The sequence below is a fragment of the Bidens hawaiensis genome, unplaced genomic scaffold (genome assembly GCF_021521415.1).
Source record: "Bidens hawaiensis isolate Kalapana, Puna unplaced genomic scaffold, B.hawaiensis_p1.1 tig00007678_1, whole genome shotgun sequence".
Taxonomy (NCBI): domain Eukaryota; kingdom Viridiplantae; phylum Streptophyta; class Magnoliopsida; order Asterales; family Asteraceae; genus Bidens; species Bidens hawaiensis.
Window position 1 is genome coordinate 180,501 of NW_027491534.1, and position 16,539 is coordinate 197,039.

The 16,539-nt window shown below is 35.2% G+C and overlaps 1 protein-coding gene across 1 annotated transcript; it reads left to right on the forward strand.

The window, feature by feature from the left end:
• Positions 1–13,708: 13,708 nt before the first annotated feature.
• LOC143635754 (heat shock cognate 70 kDa protein-like) lies at positions 13,709–15,143 on the forward strand. Its single transcript, XM_077103510.1, has 3 exons — positions 13,709–13,925; positions 14,053–14,993; positions 15,111–15,143. Exons 1-3 carry the CDS (start codon positions 13,709–13,711, stop codon positions 15,141–15,143), a joined length of 1,191 nt encoding a protein of 396 aa, XP_076959625.1.
• The last annotated feature ends 1,396 nt before the right edge of the window (positions 15,144–16,539 follow it).

Consider the following 16,539-nt stretch of genomic DNA (forward strand, 5'->3'; position numbering starts at 1 on the left):
TGGAGAACCGGTTATGACTGACTTGGTTTGTATACCAATTATCAGTTATGTTTGGATCCAGACACATGTGTATTCGGTCTGAGTTGCTTTTTATTATCTATTTTGTATTATAACGATTTTAGAGATTATATCTCATGCAAACATTTATCAGACTCTTTGTAATAAACAACCTGTCTATTACAAGAGTAAAATCAGTTCAGACAGTAAAAGGTTAACGTGTTCAACTTATATTATCAGTAGGAAATATCAACCTCCTTGACTTCAGTATGCTATTAACCTATATTCATAATAGGTATGCATAAGTACCTAGTTGGTATAATTCAGCAGACTTTAAGTCTGTTACAGTTTCAGCAGACTCGAGGTCTGATCAGTAGACGTAATGTCTGATTCAGTTCAGCAGACTCGAGGTCTGATCAGCAGACTTGAAGTCTGATTCAGTTTCAGCAGACTCAAGGTCTGATCAGCAGACTTAAATGTCTGATTCAGTTCAGCAGACTCGAGGTCTGATCAGCAGACTTAAATGTCTGATTCAGTTCAGCAGACTTAAGGTCTGATCAGCAGACTTAAATGTCTGATTTAGTTCAGCAGACTCGAGGTCTGATCAGCAGACTTAATGTCTGACCTAACCTTAGTATAGTTATAGTTGTTTTATGAAAATACTTTGAATTTACATATGACGTTTGGAATAGCACGCTTTGGCCTAATAAAGGATATCACGTTGGCAAACTTCTCCAGGTAAGCAAACGGGTCTCGCGGTTGATTGGGATTTGTACGAATTGCTTTACTTAGGCAAGAAGAGTCTACTAATGATACCCCCTTCCAGTTACTACATGCCCGTCAAAATAATAGTTTTGATAACATTACTTCACGTGGAAGCAACGTCTTTGCTTTATAAAACATTACTTGAAAAAGAATTACAGTTTAACGACTATACCCTTAACTAAGCTATATCTTATGTATTTAAAGTAACTAGTAAAGTAACTTAACCTTAATCATACCTTAATCGGCTCGACGGAACTTAAGAACTAAAGAAATCAGCAACACTTGGACTTGCACTTCATTTTCAAGATTAACAGCTCGATCGGCAGCGTAACAGCACCCGATTCTTTGCTAGAACAGCCTCGGAACCTCCAAAACTCTCTTGGCACGACTCCCTAGGTTATGTGTGTGAGAAAAGTGTGAAAATGGGATGAAAACGACTGAACTCGTGGTTGCCCTATTTATACCCGTTTTTGTGCATCTTCGTGATACGCGAGGATGTTTGCCTGAGCATCTTCGCGATACGCGAAGTTGCTTAAGTCGGCGCCGCAATTTTGCATGTCAACCCCAGGCTGCCACGTCACTGGATAACATTGAAATGTGTGCCAGCATCTTCGCGATACGCGAAGATGTTCCTTCTTTGCATTTTCGCGATACGCGAAGGTGCAAAATTTCATTTTCAGTCCTTCTAATTCTGGATTTGACATTTTTAGCCCTTTAGCTTCTAATCTTGACATTTTTGGCCCAAAACTAGATGGGGTATTTTCACGGTGTTACAATGGAAAGACTAGGAATTGCTAGCATATGTGAAAAAATAAAGGAGGGGAGATTGAGATGGTATGGACATGTGAAGAGAAGACAAGTAACATCGCCAGTTAGAGCAGTGGAACCCTTAATGTAGAAGGAATGAGGCATGAAGCATTACATAATCCTATAAACATGGCTTAGGATCCTCCCACACCACTAGAGATTCTCACACACCATTTTTTTTCCTATACGGCTCGTTTAGGGCTATACGGTCGTATAACACCTGAATCGTATCAGTTTGTGTTGGATGCTTATCGGTCATTGTGTGTAGTGCCTCGTATAGCCCTATACGGGCCGTATAGGCCTATACAGGCGGTATAGACAATTTTTTAGACACAGTTTTAAATATTAATACATTGATATCTTACATTTTAATATATTAAGTACATAACATACTTGGCTAAATTTGATATTTTAGAATAGAGTAAATTGTCTATTAACATTTACATAACATACTCGGCTAAATAATTTGTAGTTGTACCCGAGAACATTTGTTTAAGATTATATTACGTTACACTTTATAATAGTCTATACACAATAATCAATCAATGATTAAGCAAACAAGAAAACCTTTGGCTAAAACATACGGATAAACATCTGGTCCATATACATAAAAATAAAAGTGAACCGCAAAATACATCATGTTCCAAACACATGGTTCACATACATAAAAGTAAACAATTCACACTAAAATACATCAACTTAATCTTATCAACCATCATATAAAAATCTTTAAGCTTAGAGACCTGAAATTCTGTCTATATGGTTCGTATAGCACTATACGGCTCGTATGGGCTCGTATAGTCGTTTTTCGGCAGCTTTTAACAGTGGTCAAAGATAGGCTGACTTTTTCTGCAAAAGTTTTATATACAGTCATATAGCCCTATATAGCCCGTATAGGTTTTATGGCGTGTCAGGGAGCAATACGAACCGTTAAACACCTATATGGTTTGTATAGGTCTACACGGTCGTATAGGTTGCAAAAAGCTGTTTTTTTGTCTCATGTCAGTCATGCTTAGCCTATACTGTCCGTATAGCCCTATACGAGTCGTATAGGCATGTCCAGTCAGGGTGAGGGTGGTGTATGAGAATCACATTCCTTTATCAACACTTTTTGCTTTTTTTTTGTATATAAATAATCCAATAAACATTTTATAAGCACTTTTTTTTATATAAATAATCCTAAAAACAAATTTTTTTGTATTTAAATAATCCTATAAACTCCCCTGGATAGTGACGTAACACACAACATTCAAGCAGGTTGGTGTAGGTGGAGAGCAGCTACGGGGGTTTTGTGTGATAGGAGGTTCCCAACTAAATTAAAAGGGAATTTTATAGGATTGCTGTTAGACCTGCTCTGTTATATGGAACAGATTTTTGGGCCATCAAGAAAACACAAGCACGTAAGATGGAGGTGGCAGAGATGAGGATGCTGAGGTGGATGTGTGGGCACACAAGGTTGGACCGAATAAGAAATGAGGTTTTGTTACACCCCAATCCAGGGCCCAGGAGTGTGACCATCAGTTGGTATTTGTTTTGTAAATATATCAGAGTAGCGGGTTTATTTTAGCGGAAGTCTTTAAATATTAACATATTAATTTACATTATCAAAATTTCTCGGGAATTAAACAACCGAGTTTCAGTTTTACAAAACCGTGATATTAATAATACAAGGATTTGTAATATTCAAAAATGAGCCATCTCGAGCAATCTTCTATGACTCAAATCCTTGTACATCATATATTATCATCTAGTTACCTGCAAGGGTGGAAAAACACGTCAGCTATATGCTGGTGAAACGTTGACTCGATAAAACATTTATAACAGTCGTTAAATACAAACATAGTTTTCTGTTTCACAAACTCAGCAGGAATGCCTGTCCATTCCCGGGATTTATACTACTGCCTTACATACACAATTCAAAGGTTTCCCGAGTATATAGCCCCTGTTTGGAGACAACCTTCCCCTAGGCTATATAACCCTGTTGGAGAACCGGTTATGACTGACTTGGTTTGTATACCAATTATCAGTTATGTTTGGATCCAGACACATGTGTATTCGGTCTGAGTTGCTTTTTATTATCTATTTTGTATTATAACGATTTTAGAGATTATATCTCATGCAAACATTTATCAGACTCTTTGTAATAAACAACCTGTCTATTACAAGAGTAAAATCAGTTCAGACAGTAAAAGGTTAACGTGTTCAACTTATATTATCAGTAGGAAATATCAACCTCCTTGACTTCAGTATGCTATTAACCTATATTCATAATAGGTATGCATAAGTACCTAGTTGGTATAATTCAGCAGACTTTAAGTCTGTTACAGTTTCAGCAGACTCGAGGTCTGATCAGTAGACGTAATGTCTGATTCAGTTCAGCAGACTCGAGGTCTGATCAGCAGACTTGAAGTCTGATTCAGTTTCAGCAGACTCAAGGTCTGATCAGCAGACTTAAATGTCTGATTCAGTTCAGCAGACTCGAGGTCTGATCAGCAGACTTAAATGTCTGATTCAGTTCAGCAGACTTAAGGTCTGATCAGCAGACTTAAATGTCTGATTTAGTTCAGCAGACTCGAGGTCTGATCAGCAGACTTAATGTCTGACCTAACCTTAGTATAGTTATAGTTGTTTTATGAAAATACTTTGAATTTACATATGACGTTTGGAATAGCACGCTTTGGCCTAATAAAGGATATCACGTTGGCAAACTTCTCCAGGTAAGCAAACGGGTCTCGCGGTTGATTGGGATTTGTACGAATTGCTTTCCTTAGGCAAGAAGAGTCTACTAATGATACCCCCTTCCAGTTACTACATGCCCGTCAAAATAATAGTTTTGATAACATTACTTCACGTGGAAGCAACGTCTTTGCTTTATAAAACATTACTTGAAAAAGAATTACAGTTTAACGACTATACCCTTAACTAAGCTATATCTTATGTATTTAAAGTAACTAGTAAAGTAACTTAACCTTAATCATACCTTAATCGGCTCGACGGAACTTAAGAACTAAAGAAATCAGCAACACTTGGACTTGCACTTCATTTTCAAGATTAACAGCTCGATCGGCAGCGTAACAGCACCCGATTCTTTGCTAGAACAGCCTCGGAACCTCCAAAACTCTCTTGGCACGACTCCCTAGGTTATGTGTGTGAGAAAAGTGTGAAAATGGGATGAAAACGACTGAACTCGTGGTTGCCCTATTTATACCCGTTTTTGTGCATCTTCGTGATACGCGAGGATGTTTGCCTGAGCATCTTCGCGATACGCGAAGTTGCTTAAGTCGGCGCCGCAATTTTGCATGTCAACCCCAGGCTGCCACGTCACTGGATAACATTGAAATGTGTGCCAGCATCTTCGCGATACGCGAAGATGTTCCTTCTTTGCATTTTCGCGATACGCGAAGGTGCAAAATTTCATTTTCAGTCCTTCTAATTCTGGATTTGACATTTTTAGCCCTTTAGCTTCTAATCTTGACATTTTTGGCCCAAAACTAGATGGGGTATTTTCACGGTGTTACAATGGAAAGACTAGGAATTGCTAGCATATGTGAAAAAATAAAGGAGGGGAGATTGAGATGGTATGGACATGTGAAGAGAAGACAAGTAACATCGCCAGTTAGAGCAGTGGAACCCTTAATGTAGAAGGAATGAGGAGTAGAGGCAGACCCAAATTGACTTGGAATGAGCGGATTAGGCAGGATTTGCTAGAGTTACACCTCTCTGAGGACATGGTCCATGATAGGTGTTCATGGAGACGTATGATTAAGGTTAAGGACTTTTAGAGAATGCCATATTTGTATCTTAGTTTAGCGTTAGACTCTTCTACTTTTAAGGCAGATTTTGCTTGTATTTGTTCTTTTGTAGGTATGGCTATTTGGATTCTAGGATTTCATATGTGCTGGTATTTGATTGTGACACTTTATCACTATAAGTTTGGTTATTGGTACGTGTTTGCGTTTATATATTACATGCTTTGGAGCCGAGGGTCTCTTTGGAAGCAGCATCTCTATCCTCATGGATAGAGGTAAGGTCTGCCTATATCACACCCTCCCCAGACCCTACCAATAGCTTTTGCTATTTGTGGGATTTACTAAGTACATTTGTTGTTTTGTATGTAATGAACAAGTTCATTACAAAATACCTTTGTAGTTGCAAAGATAAATACAAATGAATCAAGTATATTTTAAATCAGTAACATCTAAATTATCATCATAATTTATCTATCCATATAAATTAATGTCAACCCAAAAAATCTTATGCGTCACTCTCTTGTTGTTGTCATCTCTTTTTAAGTCATCAGATTGTTTGATTTGTGATTTGAGGTTTCTTATGCATTTGACCCGAATTTACGGGTATGAGACTCACCAAACCCGGATAGTCCTTAAATGGGTTATAACTCATTTATTTGTGAAGCTCTTTCATAATCAAAAACTAATTTATGCGGGTCATGGGTCTCATCAAACGTGGATAGCCCCTAAATGGGTTATATCTCATTTATTTGTGAAATAACCCCTTAATCATCAAATAACAATTTTCACGGGTCATGGGTCTCACCAAACCCGAATAGCCCTTAATGAGTTATAACATATAGGGTATGTTTGGTTGGAGATAATGGAATGAAGGAGGAATGAAATGGAAGAAGGAATGGAATGGACAAGGGAATGAAATGGATCATTACCATTTATTTTCCTTGTTTGGTTAACCTATAGGAATGAAATCATTTATTAATTTTTATTGTTTGGTATCTAAAAAAATTGTAGAAATGAAATAGAAATAATAAAAACACTTCTATCTCAAAAAAGTGAATACTTTTTAAACCCAAAAAAAACCTACAATGGCGACGGTGGTAGCTCCGGCGACGAAAATGGTGGTGGCGGTGGCGATGGTGGTGGCAACGGTGGTGGTGTCAGCGGAGTTAGTGGTGGTGCCGATGGTGGTGGTGGTGGTTGTTAGGTGATGGTGTTGTTGAGAAAGTAGGGTAAAAGAGGAATGGAATGAAAAAAAAGAAAGGGGGTGGGAAGGAATGGATTTGATGGAATGGGATTCCATGTGTAATGGATGATTCCATTCCATTGAGCAACCAAACACCACTTTTTTCATTCCTACGTAATGAATCATTCCATTCCTATTGTCATTCCTGCGTACCAAACGCTACCATAATTTATTTGTGAAACTCTTTTATCATCACACCTTAATTTAATTTCTCTCATCCACATATTATTCGTTGCCGGACTATCCTTCATATCACCGATTAACTTCCGATTACCACACACCATCGTCAACCTCCCCTCTCATGCATTAACCACCATCGTCACCTACATCAGCCGCATCTTTTTCATGAAACAGGTATTTGTGTTCATGTTTGTTCATTTTAAAAAATCAATATGGTCGTGTCCGTTTATGTTCGCTCATTAAAAATTTAAGAATCAATATAAACAGCCACCTCTTTTTCATGAAACAAATTTTTGTGTTCAATATGTTTCCTAATGACTGTAAATAAAATGAAAATCACTTTTTGGTTGGTGAAATGGGATGATTTGTGAAAAGAAAACCTCCTGCACGTACATGATTGAGAAACCAAAGGTCTATTTTGTCGCATAACATGGTGTTTAACAAAATAGGTAATTTTATAGAATTGTAACAAAAATTTAAAACTGTTTCAATTAAGTTAGTCAAGTTTAAAAAGTGTAAGCCATCCAACTTTTATATTTTGTTCAATTTATAGATTTTAACATGGTTTGTCAAAATCATCTGAAAAGCTGGTATGTACGGACTGAGAAGGGTGTATCAGGATCCAAAACGACTTGTATAGGCTATACTAGTCGTATAGAGGGTGTATGGGCATTATACGAGTAGTATAAGCTATACGTCTCGTATAAATACCAACACCATCTCGTATAACTCATACGACTCGTTTTAGAATTTGGTCAAACACCTTTTCCAAGAAACTGGTGGATGTCAGGGTACGGAAGCCTATACGACTCGTATAAGCTATACGAGTTGTATAGATGGTGTATGAATTTTGAAGGGGGGTGTCTTATTAGCAGGACCCTTTTTAATTTTTCAACAAGGAAATCTTTTTATCTTTTTTTTATATTGATATGGAGTGGCGACGTGGATTTTTTTACTTTATTTTTAATATAATTAACGTTTTTTAATATATATATATATATATAGGATTTGGTTCATTTCAAAAGTGTTTCTTAGAGTGAGAAGTGCGAGAAGAGATTATAACCAATCACATGATTTCTTTATTAATTTCTTATTATTTAAATAAAAGGGTATGTTAGTAAAATATAAAATGTTTTGTTTTGTAACTCATACTCATTAATGGTTTAATTAATGTTAAGTTACTAACAAATGATAAGTTATTATTATTATTTATTCCATCTAAAATTTGAACAATTAAAATCCATTTGATCTAAAATCATTTTATTCTAACACATGGCTAATTATTTTTTTTTATTTGATATCTAATGTGAAGTGTTTTTTTTTCTTTTTTTTTATTTTAATCAACTAATGTAGTGTAGGCTTATCATATGTAATGTAGATAAAGTTACGTAATCTAGTGTATGCACACTTTCAAATTTTGTATAGTCATAACTAATGTAGTGTAGACATATCATATATAGTCTTGGAAAAACTAATGTAACGTAGGCTTACTTTCAAATGTTGTGTAGTCATAATTAATATTGTGTAGATATATCAAATGTAGTGTAGGCACACTTTCAAGTGTTATATAGTCATAACTAATGTGGTGTAGAAAAATATCATATGTAGTGTAGGCAAAACTGATGTAGCGTAGGCTCACTTTCAAATGTAGTGTAGGCACATTTTCAAGTGTCGTATAGGCATAACTAATTTAGTGTAGATATATATAGTGTTGTGTAGGAAAAACTAATGTAGTGTAGTGTAGGCACACTTTTAAATGTTATGTAGTCATAACTAATGTATTTTGGACATATTTAATGTAGTGTAGGGACACTTTTAAATGCTGTGTTGTCATAACTAATGTCGTGTAGAAATATCTAATGTAGTGTAGGTAAAAATAATGTCGTGTAGTCACTTGAGATAAGTTGGAGTATGTTTTTATGTATCATGTACATGTATTAAGCTAGTATTAACCATCTTATGAGCATTAATTATGCTAGAAAAAATAACCGACGAATTCATTAATGCCTGGTTTAATTAGGCCAGCACCATAAAAGACATGCATGCCCTTTTTAATTAAAAATATGTCATAAATATGTGTCTTTATTTACGATCATACCATTTCTATTGTTGACCATTGATTGAACACAATCAATGGTCTAGATTCATTTATCGCACTTCTCGCATGATCCATCCCCTATATATATATATATATATATATTTCAAATTCTGACCTCCAGATACGACTCGTATAGCTTATACTAGTCGTATAGAAGTCAGCTTATACTAGTCATATAGAGCTGTATGAGCTATACGACTCGTATAGCTTATAACCCAGATACGACTTCTATACGACTAGTATAAGCTAAACGACTCTCTATTCGGACACCCAGTTTGCTTATTTGGACACCCTTCCCTACCTATACGACTCGTATAGCTTATACTAGTTATATAGAAGTCAGCTTTATGTCAGAACCCGTTGACCCTTTAATACGAGAAGAGCTATACGAGTAACCCCCCATACGACTAGTATGGGCTATACGAGATGAATTTGAATTTTCATGTGACATGACAGCATGATAGCTTGCACATATTTTTAGACCTCTTATATGACTACGTGTATGAGCTGTATGAGATAAATTCGTACGAGACAAAATACATTTTGTTTCAAATGAAAAAACTAGTATAGGGTGGTGTTAGTAAAGTGTTCAAAACTATACATGACCCATTTTCCACGCACAAAAACACCGCGTATACAAGTCGTATAAGGTTATAGGACTCGTATAGATGGTGTGTGGAGAAAATATAGTCGTTAGAAATAAGGACTATAAATGCATGCTTCATATTTAACATCTTTACATCAACCCAGCCATTGATACATACTCCATTTTTCAAAATCTTAATTTTCTTCCAAATGGCGCACCGAAGGGACAAAGAAGAAAATGAAGAATTTTTTTCCTCACAACCAGTTTTCAAATCGGCGAGATGGACTGATGATGTTTGGAGGTGTTTAACGAGACCTCATACAGTTACTTCGACATTTCTTCATATGTTCCTGAAAACCCCCAAGAAAAAAATAATTTTGTAGTTTTGATTCCAAAGAAAAACAGTTGGTCAAGAGATGTACTTGAGTTCTATATTAACGGAGACGCCCCATTTTGCTATACAAAGTTTCTACCCATGAAAAAACTCAATCGAAGTTTCTGGGGCACTTTGTTAGGGTATGAGTTCAATGGTTCGCTTTCTGAAACGGTAAAATTCTAAAGTTTTATATACTTTTATATATGTTTCCCATAAATGAGTAACTAATATTTTTGATAAATATGTTTGTAGCACATCGAAGCGTGGACAAAAAGATTGATGATTATTTGATATGCAAAATTAAGAACTATTCCAAATTTAAGACTCCATTGGACGGTGTTGCCTTCGTGTTTTTATGATGAAATGAAAAACGAAGACTCCAGAATTTCCATAGAGTTGGCCGGAACAAAAGATCCATATCCATGATTTTGGGAGGTTGACCACATGTATATTCCATTTTTGTTTCATTCTGGTGATTGGTTACTCATTCGTATAGATATGCGGACAATGGAAATTATCCAATACTGGACGGATAAAAGATGGAGAAATGAAAAACTTCAAAGCGCTAAAATGGAGATGTTATCATTGTTTTTCCCATGGTTTCTTGATCGTATACGCTACTGGCAAAACTCCAATAATTCATACGAGAAAAAAGAAATGGTTATCGGTTTAAGTGAAGTCAACGTGCCTCAATACAAAGGTAACACTTTTAATTCAGGGGTTCTAGTTTGCATGATGATGGAAATGTTGGTTAAAAATAAGCCCTTAGTGATTGAAAATGACGTTGATGAGGTATGTGTTAACTACCGACGTCAGATGGCTCATGAATTATATAAATGGCGCGTGGAACCCGACCTTGTATAGTATTTGTCGTATTGTCATGATATTGTACCTCTATTTACTTTATGTTATCCAAAATGAGTTGTAAGTTGTTTCATTTGACTTTGTTATTTGTAATATTAATCTTCAACTAGCTAATGAAACCCGTGCGTTGCGTGGAGCCACTATGATAGATTGATTTTTGTTAATCTATTGTAAAGTGGTTTTATTTAAAAGTAACATAAATAAAGAACAAAAATATTATGCGGCAACTTCATTTGCTATTTATCTAATATATATAATTTATGTAATGATATCATGTTTAACTATATTATTTTGAATCTATAATTACAATACAAATCACATAATAATAGAAGTAATAATACCATATAACATAGCATACCACATAAATACAAAATAAGAGTCACTCTACGAACATCTATAATCAAGTACAAACATCCAAATGTAAAAAGGTACCATACAAACCACATAGCAACCAAATAAACATAACCGTCAACACAAAAACATAAGTCCACATAAACCCTATGCGATGGTTGTGTATATAAGTCGTGTCTTGCAACAAATTGAAAAGAACCTCCATCGGGCTTTTTCCTCGGCGATCTTCTTTACGGATCTTTTTCCCTTCATTGTAAATGGTTTTGATGCAGGTCACATTTCTTTCATCCTTAGACTTTAAGTTACAAAAAATGTCACGTGGTGGCGCTCGGTTTCGATACATATCATGTACCATAACCTTTTGAGCAGGAGTAAGTCTACCTGCATATGCGTGACCCTCGAAATGTTGAACGAGTTCATGGTTGTGTGTATCATCAACCACCCGCAACCTCCAACCATTGTATTGTCGCAAATAGTTGCCTATTAAGCTAAAATTGCAACCAGTTTTGATTGTACCAGAATGCCTAACTGTCGCAGCACAATTGTATGACCCGCCATGTTCACACTTTAGCCAAAATTTAACGACTTCTCCACCGGCGTTTGTCTTCGACCGTTGGGTTACTACGACAACACCAACTTCACGACCTATCGTTTTCGCTCAGTCCTTAAGTTCGTCGACAGATGAAAACAACTGAAAACAAATTTAACCTTCTGTTAACAACAATATCTTAAATATTAAATAACATAAACATACTTTATAAAATTATTTATACCTTGTTGGTTGAAAATGGTGAGACATTGTCGGAAGTTTCACCAACACAATCATCTTGATTGTCATCATCTACAAACGGCATATCTAACTCTTTTTTTTTATTAATTTTTTTAAACACTATAACCACTTTAATTTGCTAGATATTTTGTTGTGACACAGTAACCTCTCAATATATATTTGATTGGTTAGAATATTGCGTCATGTCATATAATTTACGGTGGAATCTTGTTTCGTGTCAAATAATTTACCGAATATTATATCGTGTCAAATAACTGGCAGAATATTGTATCGTGTCAAATAATTACCCTGCCTGTACGAGTCGTATAACCTATACTACTCGTATAAAACTAGTCATTCACGTGCTCTTTCCAGACATGGTACACTGAACTAACGAGTCGTATAGATTATACAACTCATATAAGTCTTAAGTATGGTCAAAATCATCTGGAAAGCTGGTATGTACGGACTGGGAAAGGTGTATCAGGATCCAAAACGACTCGTATAGGCTATATTAGTCGTATAGAGGGTGTATGGGCATTATATGAGTAGTATAAGCCATACATCTCGTATAAATACCAACACCATCTCGTATAACTCATACGACTCATTTTAGAATTTGGTCAAACACCTTTTCCAAGAAACTGGTGGATGTCAGGGTACGGAAGCCTATACGACTCGTATAAGCTATACGAGTTGTATAGATGGTGTATGAATTTTGAAGGGGGGTGTCTTATTAGCAGGACCCTTTTTAATTTTTCAACGAGGAAATCTTTTTATCTTTTTTTTATATTAATGTGGAGTGGCGACGTGGAGTTTTTTACTTTATTTTTAATTAATTAACTTTTTTTAATATAACTATATATATATGTGTGTGTGTGTGTTTCTAATTCCGACCTCCAGATCTTCTATTCCATTGATTTCTTGACGCAGATGGGGCTCGATTTGAAGATTTAGTGATCCAGACAAAAATTACATAAATAATCTAATTGAATCATTTTAAAACTTGATTGCTATTTTATGATATTTTTCTTTTAAAAAAACAAAAGATATTAATGTTCAATATACCCATTAAGAGTTCAAATATTTAAAATTTAAAATGAATAGTTTATTTAGATACAATCTATATATAATTAGTCCTAATCATTCGGTTGGTATTAAAAGTTGCGTCAAACTTATGTTACTACTAAACCTTGGCAAGGGCTGCCTGCTAACTCACTTGGAGAGGCAGAGATTATATCCGACAGTAACGTTCGAAAACGTATTTTCATATCAAGAGTTACTTTGACTCCTTCTGACAAAAAAATTCCTTTCAAATTTCAAAGAAGACAATTTTCAATTATTGTATGCTTGGCAATGCCATTAATAAATAAAAGCCAATGATAATCTCTTTTTAAAGTTGGTTTGTTTTTAAGCGCTCAATTTTTTTCCCATTGACAACCGCATATTGCATTATGCAGAGAAAGAGCATACGCGACCTAAAGTAATTAATATTGGATAAATATGGAAAAAAAGATGAATAAAAATTCAGATGCTATACATAAAAAGAGATATTTTCAAATTTGCAAATTGCAAATATAAAACTTCTTATAGTTAGATAGAAGTATAAATGCAATATACATTTAATCATGTACTTATGTGCTTATTATTGTTTAATTTATTTGTATTTTTATTGTTTGAACATCTATTATACTGGTTCTAAAACTCATAAAAATGTAAACTAACATATAACGTAACGTTTATAAACCCATGACTAAGGTTCGTTCAAATTTGGTATTTAACTAAATAAATATAAAATATTTTATTCATGGTATCACACATAGCTTAGAACTCAAGAGTTTTTATCTTATCTTTTGTCGTCAATTAGAAAAAAAGAAAAAAACACGTTTCACAGTTTTACTTTTACCTAGCCTTGAACTTGTTATGGCCGGAAGAGGAAACAACTCGCCGGCGATCGGCATCGATCTCGGAACAACTTACTCCTGTGTCGCCGTCTGGAAGCATAATCGAGTGGAGATCATACCTAATGACCAAGGCAACCGAACCACACCTTCCTCTGTTGCTTTTGCTGACTCAGAGCGTATAATCGGTGATGGCGCCAAGAATCAAGTAGCCTTGAACCCTGCTAACACCATATTTGGTCAGCTTTTTTTTGTTTTTTTTTTCTACCGAATGCTGATGATCTTATTGTGATCATTAAAATAATACATACAAAGGTTCAAGTTCTGATTACAGTGGTTTTGACTTAATTAATCATGGATTTCCAGGTGCTAAGAGGTTAATTGGAAGGAGGTTCAGTGATTCCAAAGTGCAGCAAGACATCAAGTTGTTGCCCTTTAAGGTTATCAAAGGGTCTTCCGGCACACCAAAGATTGTGGTTACTTACAAAGGTCAAGAGAAGTTTTTGGCTGAGGAAATTTCTGCAATGATTCTTGGAAAGATGAAAGAAACTGCAGAGGCGTATCTTGGAAAAGTTGTTAAATATGCTGTCATAACTGTCCCTGCTTATTTTGACGATTCACAACCGCGAGCTACAAAACGCGCTGGTACTATTGCTGGATTAGACGTCATTCGTATGATCGATGAGCCTACAGCTGCTGCAGTCGCGTATGGGCTAGACAATAAGTCGGATATTGTTGGCAAGAAGAACGTGCTTGTCTTTGATCTTGGTGGTGGGACTTTTGATGTTTCTGTAATGACAATTGACAAAAGGGGTGTATTGGAGGTGAAAGCTGTTGCTGGCGACACTCATTTGGGAGGTGACGATTTTGATAACCGTATGGTGGATCACTGTGCTATGGAATTCAAGAGGAGATGCGATAAGGACTTGACCGGGAACCAACAAGCAATGGGGAGGTTGAGGTTTACTTCTGACAAGGCAAAATGGATTCTCTCGTATGCTAATCGGACGTCAATTGAATTGGATGGATTATATGAGGGGATTGATTTTTCTATGAAGTTTACTCGAGCTAAATTTGAAGATCTTAACATGGGTTCGTTTAATAAGTGCATTGATATTCTGGAGACATGTTTAAATGATGCTAATATGAAGAAATCATGTGTAGACCAAGTGATTCTTGTTGGTGGCTCAACTAGGATTCCAAAGGTCCAGCATATGGTGCAGGAATTTTTTGATGGCAGGGAGTTATGCAATAGTGTAAACCCTGATGAAGCTGTTGCATATGGTGCAGCCGTTATAGCTGCAAAGGTAAGTGATAAAGCGTGTTCAAGACGTCACTCGTTTATCTCTAAATGTATTTGGTGTGGTGATCCTGCGAAACACATCAATCCTTAGAGTATATGATAACCAATTCATAAATTATAGGTAAAATGTGGTGACATTCTACTAGATGCTTAGAGTTTTACTTTTGGTATGGCACTTATGTATGGATGTTAATCAAATGGTTCGAAACTTAAAAGTTAAAATCTTTTGTTTGCTTTGTTGTCAAGTATGATTTGATAAGTATGCATTAACTGATATTTTTGTTTATTTGAAAAGTGGTTGAAAAAAAACCAAGATACTTGTATTGGTGATGCAGTTTTGATAGCGATCAATGGCTCGAGAGACTCATGATTAACAAATACCATAAAACCGAACCAAAGGTTCAAAGAACAATATTCTTATAATATCAACCTTAATAAAAAACCAACTACGAACCCTAGCACCCTATTCATATTATACGAAAAAGAGATAAACATGAAAAGTGAATAAACATACAAATAATAAAAGATATTAAAAACTAAATTCAAATTAGGAGGTAAATCTGCATCAATTGTATTTTATGATTTAACGAAATTATATGATGCAAATATGTGGTTCCGTAGATTTCTTGCTTTGTTCAATTTCAATTCCATCTTTTTTTGGATAAATTTTGATGTAATTGTGGGTTTCTTAAATGTATCATGATGAAGATTTACACCTACCTACCCATTGGTTTCATAAGTTGTCTTGCTTTGTTCAATTTCAATTCTATCTTTTTTTGGATAAATTTTGATGTAATTGTGGGTTTCTTAAATGTATCATGATGAAGATTTACACCTACCTACACATTGGTTTCATAAGTTGTCTTGCTTTGTTCAATTTCAATTCTATCTTTTTTTGGATAAATTTTGATGTAATTGTGGGTTTCTTAAATGTATCATGATGAAGATATACGCCCACCAACCCATTGGTTTCTTAATTTGTTATTCTTGATGCTTTCTTTAACTTGAATAGCCATTTTTAGTGGCTTGCTTACATGATTTCTAAATATTGCGTGTACGTCTCTCTAAAATGCTATAAAAAAGGTTTTTAAAATGTGCACGTACTTCCAATTCTAATTTTAAGATTTTTAAGATAAAAGTTAAAATGTCCAGCAAAATACATAAAAACTTTTATATCAAAATTTAGTAAGAGTAAATGCCTCTAATACATTCTTTGTTGTCTCGTTTGAGTGACCACTGTCAATTAATTTTTAACCCAAAAATGCAAAGTTAGGGGGAATTCCGCACAATTATATGCCTCGTCAAACCGCATTTGCCTAAAAAGCATCCCGTTTTAAAAGTTCTACCGTTTCAATTCTTTCACCATAAAGGGCACTCGTTGTAAGTATATTTAAGTTTCTTATTGCTCACAAAATCACATTAGTCATGTAGTGTGCTCAGTTATCGAGCTAGCCCCATCGCACATCTATCGCTGTATGCACTTGCTCGAGTACTCCACCATTGCCAAGTGTCTATCTGCTAGACTATGTTGCATTAAAAAATATATAACA